At 38.4% G+C, this 9,747-nt stretch overlaps 3 protein-coding genes across 3 annotated transcripts; all 3 read right to left on the reverse strand.

Moving 5' to 3' along the window:
• Window positions 1–137: 137 nt before the first annotated feature.
• PCYB_142010 (small GTPase Rab5b) lies at window positions 138–1,655 on the reverse strand (the record flags this gene model as incomplete). The annotated part of the gene is made up of 6 exons (XM_004224672.1): window positions 138–190; window positions 336–372; window positions 577–633; window positions 803–926; window positions 1,052–1,163; window positions 1,421–1,655. 6 exons carry the CDS (start codon window positions 1,653–1,655, stop codon window positions 138–140), a joined length of 618 nt encoding a protein of 205 aa, XP_004224720.1.
• Window positions 1,656–3,562: 1,907 nt separating this feature from the next.
• Window positions 3,563–4,039, reverse strand: PCYB_142020 (RNA binding protein; the record flags this gene model as incomplete). Its single annotated transcript, XM_004224673.1, has 1 exon — window positions 3,563–4,039. The coding sequence occupies one exon, from the start codon at window positions 4,037–4,039 to the stop codon at window positions 3,563–3,565; it is 477 nt and encodes a 158-aa protein (XP_004224721.1).
• Window positions 4,040–5,837: 1,798 nt separating this feature from the next.
• PCYB_142030 (protein phenyltransferase) lies at window positions 5,838–9,710 on the reverse strand (the record flags this gene model as incomplete). The annotated part of the gene is made up of 4 exons (XM_004224674.1): window positions 5,838–5,949; window positions 6,053–6,171; window positions 6,343–6,948; window positions 7,207–9,710. 2 exons carry the CDS (start codon window positions 9,708–9,710, stop codon window positions 6,921–6,923), a joined length of 2,532 nt encoding a protein of 843 aa, XP_004224722.1. The 3' UTR covers window positions 5,838–5,949; window positions 6,053–6,171; window positions 6,343–6,920.
• Between the last annotated feature and the right edge of the window lie 37 nt (window positions 9,711–9,747).

Raw genomic sequence — 9,747 nt, forward strand, 5'->3', positions numbered from 1 at the left:
TAGGGCAAAAAAAAAAAAAAAAAAGGAAAAGAAAAGAAAAGCATATAATTTGTCTGGTCTAGTCTGGCCTTGTCTGGCCTAATCTGGTCTGGTCTTTCTTCTTTTTTTCCTACCGCTTTATGGGTGTGGGACTTATATTATGGGCCATTGTAATATAACACTTCTTTGAATCTCAAATAAATGCGGCTTGCTGCATATATAAAAGGGGCGAAAACAACATGGGTCACGACATGAAAAAGATGAGAGGCAAAATCGAAGACAAACTCGAAATAACAAATCACAAAGAAATACTACGGTGAACACTTTATTTTGCAAAAGTGAAATGACGTGTTTACCTATTTTTTCAAAAAGGGTGTTAATATTCTCACCGGTCTGCGAAAAAAGAAAAAATATATATAAAGGGATGAAAATAAGTGTTTTCCCTCCTCTGTATGAGAATATTTTTGGTCTTCGTTCTTCCATTAGCTATAATTCCACTGCTAGGACCACCCGCTCATTTGCGTACCCCCCGTTTTGACACACATTTTCGCATTTTCCCGCACGTGGCTATGTTTTAATTTATTTTTTAATTTTTACCTTCGCGGAGCATTCTATAAAGGACACATTTTCTTGTTCGCAGAACTTCATCACCATCTGCAAAGTAAAGGAGTAAAGACAACGTCGGAGTTGTGCATCGTAAAAAAAAAAAATGTCAACTCAAAACGGAAAACAAACAACCGACTGGGTGAGCATTCACATGGACGGTGCATAACATTTGATCCATGTGCTTCGCCATTTTTATTTTTTTTTTCATTTTTCTCACCTCCGAATTCAGCTTTTGTGGAAGGTCCTTTTTATTTGCGACCACCATGATGCAACAATTTCGCGGTCCATTCGACTTTATTTCATTAATCCAGTACTTGAGCGAGTTGAAGGATTCCACATTGCTGCGTGTTTTTGGAGGTTGGGGTGGGGGATGAAATGCATGGTGCAAATGTGCACCAAAACGTTCCTCAAAATGTGAATCTGCATGTGTGCAGCGCACGCGGAGAGGCAAGCCGCACGAACTTACTTCGAGTCATACACGACTACCGCCCCGTAGGCATCACGATAGTACAGAGGTGCCATGGACCGAAATCGCTCCTGCCCTCCGGTATCCCAAATGTGCAGTTTCATAGTGGCTCCTGAAGGGGAAGCAAAACAACTGTTCGATATATCCTACGTCATGCACATCTGTCCATGCGCATTTTGCTATCGGTGCGGAAAAAGAAAGGCACAATACAACACAGGACAGTGCAGGACAGTACAGCACAGGACAGAACAACACAGGACAGCACAACACAGGACAGTACAACACAATGCAATAAACAGCCTCTTACACACAAATGTGCACATATAGCGATATATGTGTGACCGCCCCCATCTGTGAGTTCTTACTTACCATTTTTAAGCTCAATAGTGTGGTGCAGAAAGGCAGCTCCTATTGTCACCTGGTGCTTATCGGAAAAACGACCGTGGCACAAATATAGGGCGATACTCGATTTCCCAACTCCACTGTCCCCTAATAAAACAATCTTCACTTTTGTATCGTTTTTTTTTTGCTGCTCCGACGCAGACGTCGCAATGTTGATGTTTCTGGTCGATGTTGGTCTTTGTGAACTTGATGCGCATCCCATGCTTGAGCATACAAAACACGTATATGTACAATTGGGGGAGGGGATAAGAATGGAAGGAAGGCACAGAGTAGGTGCTTATCTATGCGTATACTTCTCTCTCCTCGCACTAAGGTCTACTCAATTTTAACTTCAATGTGTCCTTTTTTTTTTTTACATTCTTTTGCGTATCCTTTTTATTTTTGTGTCATTAAGACGGTGCGAACTCACGACAAAATGGAGTATCTCCTGCGGAGATACATAGCTACCTTTATGCTCTGGAAGAACAAATAAGTTGCTTTTTTATTCTATTCATAATTTAGTTATACGTCGATGCGCACAAAATCGGGTTTGCTATGGGGTTAAGAGAGTGACCAAGCATACGCGCTTCAACGCATGCATACAAATTTATACGCGCATTCGACTTATATCTCTGGGCATTCCACAAATTGAGAATATGGACTTTTCGTGAAGAATATTTATAAGCAAATCCTTTACCTTCCTCATTTTCCCCCTCCTAAGTTGAAATGACAACTCTTTCGTGCTTATATTTGCGGTTTTATTTTTTCTCCTAGTCAAGTTGGGCAAAAAAAAAAAAAAAATATATATATATGCATGCCGCTTTGCACGTTCGGGAGAAATATTTAAAAAAAAAAAAAAAAATAGGAAACACGGGGCTCCAGATTTTGTGAAGTCCATAAAATGTATGCAGTGACACCCCCCTACTGAATAAGCAACCTTTCTTTAATAAAAAATATTCTAGAAGCATTTAATCGAATTCGTTCGTGTTCCACACTGCATACGTCACTGAACAGGACTCATTGCCAACTTACTGCCATGAGGCTCACCACACGTATGGGTGACTAATTTACCCCACTCTGATCATGCGATACGCAACACGTGAAGAGAAATGTATAAAGAAATCCTACTAGCATAGATCTTCCCCTACTCCTTCATCACAAAAGGTTGTTAAAGAGGAGAACCCCTCCCCAAAAAAATTGAACAACGAAGCGATTCTCCCATTTTTAGTAGTCCAAAAGTTTATACCTTTTTATCATGTGAAGAATTTCTCAAAAGGGAAAAAATAAGAAAACTTATCACCTCTTTCGAATTAACCCTCACGTACTTACACATATATCTGCGACTCGTTTGAAAGCCGTACACATGAAATCTATTGACACACTGAAAGAACGGGGCGAGCGGGGGTTAAAAAGAAGATCCCCTTAGAAGGGACGATGTTCTTTGGGCCAGACTCTGCTCATAACAAATGATGTCATAAGGACGAGTGAACTGTTCTCAAAGTGGATCATTTCGCGTGTCGCTAACATTACGACATGTAAAGGAATATACACACAAGTTATCGCTTGCTAAAAGAAATGGCAAAAAATATATATTCGTCATCATTTGTGTAAAAATAGGGACAGTTTTTTTTTTTGTTGTTCCCCGTCTACTTACACAAACGTGTTGGAATCATTTAGAGATTTTACTCCCCCCAATCATTGAGGTAACAAACCGCCTTCTTTCTTCACTTTGACAAAATGGGAACTTTTTATTTTTTTATTTTTTGCGCAGAGAACTTTTTTTTAAAACGAAAAGGTTTGGGTCTTTTTATAACTTCATAGGGATAGGTAAAAATTCCAAGTAGGTCAACAGGTGAATTAAAAAAAAAGGGAAGAAAAAAATCATAACGAATGCTGAAGCAAAAAAAAAAAAAATAAGGAACATGAGCAAAACCTGCCTTTATTTCCTTCGTACGAGCAACATTTCCATTATAGTGAAAAAAAAAAAAAAAAAAAAAAACACATATGACCATATTTTCCTTTTTTTCATAAAACTACGCTTTGTTGAAGATTGTGCAGCAAGGAAGGGGGGATAAAAAGTCTTATAAAAAAAGCGCTACACTTCATTTTAGCAATTTGGGTGAAGCAAAATTAATAATCGTCGCTGTCTTCATCTTCCTCCTCGTTCTGTTGATTTTCATCATCATTTTCAGCGTAAAAGCTGTTTGAATCTCCGCGTTCATTTTCTTCGTCCTTTGGGTTATTTTCGTTATTCTCACCGTTTTCACCATTGTCGTCATTCTCGCTATTTTGATTATTTGCCTCTTCCAGCTCTCTTGCCTTTTCGGATTCTTCGACAACTCTTTGGGCAGCTTCCTTAGTCTCAAATCCAACCCAGGCCCAGCCGTCATCATTAGTTCCAGGTTCGTAAAAGTAAACTTGCATGGCTCCGTACTGCTCAAGGGAATTTTTAAACTGATCAATGGTCACGCCTGTTTTTATGTTCTTTATAAAAATTCTGGTGTCAGCTGCAGTTAGGGTGATGTCATGTTGAGCCTTGGTCAGGAAGGTGTTGATGGTGGAGGGTCTTTGGGTTGCCTGGACCCCGCAGAGGTGTGTAAAGGCCATTTTTTATCAACGAAAGGGGGGAAAAAAAAAGGAAAAACGCGAAGGGGCAAATGCAAATGCAAAAAAAAAAAAACGCAACTGAGATGTGCGCGCACTGCGTTATGGGTTTAAATGCAGTAAGGTCAAATAAAAATGCTAGGAGTTCACTTGGAACAGTTCACTTGGAGCAATTCACTTGGGTGAAACAGTTAACTTGCAATCACGTAAAGTCGCGTTCGAACTTTGTCAAATATTTTTTCAAATTAAAAGACAATTTAATACAGCTAATTATGTGTGAGTGTTAAGGGGGCAATTTTTTTATGAAGGAAATCAAATTACGTTAAAAGGTGAGAACTGCGTAGAGAAAAAATAAATAACAAAATGAAACAAAAAAAAAAAAAACATAACAGAACAGAACAAAACAAAACAGAAAAAAGTGGTGACAAGAAAAAATAGCAAATTTATAAACACACACGTGTTTACACTTGTGTACAATCGCGAACAGTTTCGTACAGTTTTGTAAAATTAAATTAACAAATTTGCAGAATGGGTGGAATTAATTTGCTGACTTTTCCTCACCACAACGATTGACTGAAAATGGCTGTTTTGCTGGCCGCAATTGTCACGTTGTTTTTTTTTTTTTTTTTTTTCATCCGTTTTGGCTGTTTTGACCGCGTCGGTTGCTTCGGCTGCATGGCTGTTTTTTTTCTTTTTTTTTACCCTTTTTTTTTTGTGCACGTAAAAAAAAATCTTTTCATTGATACAGCCAATTATTTAATCTGTTAAAGCGCCCTTTTTTACTATATATCTGTGCACACACAGAAAGGAAAAAATTGAATGGAACTCCTTTATGGTTCCTCCTTTTACCCCTCCTTTTACCCCTCCTTTTACCCCTCCTTTTACCCCTCCTTTTCCAATAGTATGCCTTTTTTGCGTGTTAAATGTGTACATAACTGTCAAGGGTGGCAACTCCCCGTTCGATGTGAAAAGAAAGTTGGGAAAAAAAAAAACGTTCTGTGCACACTTAGTTACATCCCCTAATGTGTGCACTATTTGTAAAGCTACGCCGTGTGGAATTACCTACAAATTATACCCTGCAGCACACAGCTAGCCAAATGTTCTGGAAAAAAAAAAAAAAAAAGCTATTTATCCACAACGGCATTTTAAATTTCCCCTTATGCAGCACTTTTTTTTCCACACAGTTTAAAAATGTTACATGTTCCTTCTTAGGGTAAAACAACTTCATTTCTTTTGCCATCAATACGGGAAAGGTTTCACAAGGCAGAACACGAAAAAAAAAATTAAAAGGGGGTAAAAATGGCCCACAAGGGCTATAACGAGTTGTTAAAAAAGCTTGAAAAGAAAAAATAGTAAAAAAGCATCAGCGCTTATGTAAACTTCTTAATATGCGCAATATTTTACAAAAAGGGACCTATTTCCTCAAAAAAAAATTGCGTAAAATGGACAGACTAATCAATCATATAACCCGTCTCAAATTCTTTCTCATAATATTTTATTAGTACATCATTTGGGAGGGTACTCTACAAACAGGTACACTCATCTTGCACATATGCACGTTCAGGTATTGGTACGATTAATGGATGGAAAAATAGGGAGGACAATTTTTTTTCAATTCGCAATATTGATGATAACTGTAAGCTAATTTAAAAGGTGCGGGATGGCTCACATGTTGGCGGTTTCGCTACAAAATTCGCTCCTAAGCACATTTTATAACGCTAACATCGACCTGCCACATCTTCACGCACACTACTCTTCGGTTAACTATGCGTTGTCAAAATGGTTACTCCCTAAAAATTCTTCATCTTATAATCTGCATAATTTGCGACAATTCAGTTATCTCCTGCTGACTTATCTCCTTGTACTGCCTCAAAATGGACTCGATAATGTGCCTTAACTGGTATTCAAAGGTTCTAAAAAAAAAAAAGGAAAAAAAATAATGAAATATATTTACAAGTTTGTTCGCCAATTTTGCATTTTTAAACTTTCCAAAGGGGAAAGAAACACTCGTTTTACCCTCTCTTCTCCTCGACGTAATGCGCCTTGATAACATGATACAAGAATTTGACGGCGGCTACTTGTTTGGAAATCAACCTGTCAACTACATCTTTGTTGGTGCACTTTTGTGCTATACTCTGTATAGGGGTGGGCGCGAAAAAAAAAAAAAGAAAAGCGATGTTGGGGGGGCTGTTTAGGGGGGCACAATAAAGGGGAATATACATATACACACAAACATATAGACACGTATGTACACAGGTGTGTACGTTCACATCGATTTGCAGAGGCGCCGCACCGCCCAAACATACCTCTAAGGAGCGTATTTCCTTAACTTTTGCCTCGTACGATTCAACGAATCTGCCCTTTATAAAGAGAAAAAAGGAAAAGGCGTTCCAGTAGGTGTCACACTCAGAGATGTAAGACGATATGGTGCCCATGGTTGTAACAACTTTGTCCAGATAACTCAATCCATTTTTATTCGGAATTAAGGTTGGCTTGTCACGTACAATAAGATCAGAGATGTATTCATAAATCCAAGGCTGTATCTGTTTGACTTGATTCTTTTGACATATAGTGATCAATGCCAAGCAGAAACTATCGACGTCATTTTGCATAATGGACAATTTAAGATATGTATCCCAATATTTCCACTCATTATTGTCAACCTTGACAGCTTGATTTATACAAATTTTTGCTGCTTTGTACATTTCTTTTTTCATATACAAGTAGGCCAAATTTCCATAAGCCTTTGCAGAATCTTCATTCGTCATGCTAACCATACGTGTGAATGCTTTTACAGACTCATCGACTTTTTCTATTTTCATGTAGGAGCAACCTAGGATAAACCAGATGTCGGGAAAAAGGGGAGATATTTCTAGAGCCTTTTCTAAATATTCACAACACGGATTGTACATTTCCTTACGGTAGTAAAAATTCCCAATAAATCTAGCCGCTTTCGCATATTTACAATTTGACAGTTTCCATGCATCTATGTAATAGTTCAAGGCATTATTCGTGTCGACCAATCCGTATAAACATAACAAAGGGGGAGTTTTTTTTTTTCTAGCAGATCGTCTAGCAACTGTTTTGCTTCTTCTTTTCTATCTGCTTGAATCAAACAGGTGATGGCTTCTTCCCATAATTTCAAATCCTTAAAAAGGTTGAAAGCGGACACTACGGATCCAGTTTTCACCATAACATTTCCTATTTCTTTTTTCAATTCCCAAGTGGTTGGATAGAACACATCAAAAAGGAATTTTACCCTTTCTCCCCCGTGTGGTTTCATATCGTATGTCTCTTTCAGTAATTCATTTAGCTGCGCGGCAGCCCTATCTACGGTCTTCAATCGAAACGTTTCACATTTGCACTTATACCATAGAATACACGAGTGCAGTAGCCAATTCTGATATTTTATCTGTAACAAATTGTTGTCTCTATTTTTTATCCTATTTTGGTGCTCCTTCTTCGATTCCACATTTACATCATAGCATTTGAGGCACCTAGCTATAACTGCACTTAACTTCTCGAATTTTATTTCGTCGTAATGTGGATTGAATCTAATCATGGAGTAGCAGAAATTGATCAAGGTTATCTGTTCATCAAATGTTAATATTTTAAAATAGTTATTTTGTGAATCCATAAAGTATGGCTCTTCTAATATATCTGTATCTGGGTCGAGGTCTTTTAATTTCCACATAACTTTTCCGTTTGAGTCTCTTTTACCCTGTTCTTCCCTATTTGGTGAGCATTCATCTGTGTCAATGTTGGTGGGGGTTTCGCCTCCCGCGGAGGTGCACCTTTCGGGGGATTCTTCTTCCCCAATACGACTGGCATAATGATCCGTCGACTTCTGTCCCTTTTGGTCAATCTCTTCCCCATTTTGTTCTTCCTTTTTTGTACATGTCATTTTGTCTATATGTTCTTCTCCCAATTTTTCTACCTTTGGGCTTATTTCATCCATTTTTTTTTCGCCAACGTAGGAGCTTCCCTCCTCGCACTCTTCCATAGTCACCTTTTGCGAAGTGGCTAGACTGGATGAAGCTGCCTCACCTGCACCGTCTTCCCTCTTTTCACTTTCCTCCTTATGGGGATCCCCCCGCTCGGTATCTCTACATCCACCAAGCGCTTCGCTTCCCTTCTCATCATCAATAATTCGGTAGTCACTCCTCAATATGTCGTACTCACTGAGAGGCTCTATTTCTTTCAAAACTACAGAAGTGTTGTCCTCCTCCTGTCCCCTTTTCGCCTTCAACACTAAAATGGTGGCAGGTATTTTCTGGTACTTTCTCTTTATTCCCATTCTTCCGGTAAAGGAGTAGCTAAACTGACTCATCTCCGCAAGAACGTCCAGTACCTTCTGGTACGCATATGCATAATTGTAGAAGGCCAAGTATATGGAAAAATTAGATAAGACACAAATCTGAAAATTTTGCGTCATGTAATTTTCACAAAAGAGGTCGCAATTTTGCAAGTCCTTTTCATTTTCTTTCAAATGGGCAAAAATTTCTGGTACTTGTCCAATGACATTTATTTCTTGATCAATTAGTTCAAAATCGCTGGTGAGTAGTTTCACATTTTTAAATATCCTAAGTGGAATGTCCACTACGTGGATTTTCAAGGAATAAAACCAGTCGTTGCTAGATGAAGCAAACAGTCTCTGCCATATGAAGCAGATTCTGGCTTTCCACAAATATTTGCTTCTAACAAAGTGTAAAAGCTTCGTCTCATTGTACTGTTTTTTTTTCTCTTCTTTTTGGTTCCCCCCAACTGGATGTTCCTTCTCAGACACACAAGTCATCTGCGGCGTGGAAGAATTATCATCTTGAGATTTTTCTCCCACCCTTTTTGGTGTCCCCTCCTCGAAGTAGCTATACTCATTTGAGCACATAATCGGCTGATCGGTTTGATTAAAATTGTTTACTAGATCTAGCAAAATTACGGATAAACAGAAGGCATTCATCAACTCACAGTGGGCATATATGATCTCTCCTTCAAGCGATAAAAATTCCAAACATGAATTTAAAAACTCTTCATTTTTTATTTTCATCGTTTGGATAAATTGGCAAAAATGATTGTCTTCATGGCATATCTGTGATGTTTGCACTTTTTCCTTTTCGTTGTCCCTCGTGGGGGGTGGAGGCCCCGTCCAGTTGTACTGCACGAACATATTCAAAAATGCGTAGCAGCAGAGGAGAATCTTTATTTCGTGAAGGAATGTAAAGCAAACCAGAAAAAAAAAATCTTTATTTCCATTCAGACCTTCACTTTGTTCCTCCTCCTTGGGGCGCCATCTCTTCTCTATATCTACCTTTTCGCGAGAAATATAACAGAATAATTCCTTCTTCACCTGGCTAATACTGTTGATGCTGTCATTTTTAAGCGTATCAAAAATGAACTGAAATATGTCTCGTACCCATGGGTCAACGATGCACTCCTTATGATTCGCTGCTTTAATCAACTTTAAAAAGTGGAAGAAGTTTCTAACTTGAGATGTTAACTCTTCTGCTTGGCAGTCTACTCCACTCGCTTTTGTTGGCGCTTCTTCTGCATGGCTCCTACACAAATCAGTCAGTTTTGTCGTTATATAAGTCTCTTCTTTTTCGTAAAATGCATCATTTTCTGGACTGAGGTAAATCAGCTCTTCTATAGACCACAGGATGGATTTCAAGTCTTCCATTGGGGGCAAAAAGTCTATGCAATTTTTTTTTTTTTTT

The sequence above is a fragment of the Plasmodium cynomolgi genome, chromosome 14 (genome assembly GCF_000321355.1).
Source record: "Plasmodium cynomolgi strain B DNA, chromosome 14, whole genome shotgun sequence".
In the NCBI taxonomy this organism is placed as follows: Eukaryota; Apicomplexa; class Aconoidasida; order Haemosporida; family Plasmodiidae; genus Plasmodium; species Plasmodium cynomolgi.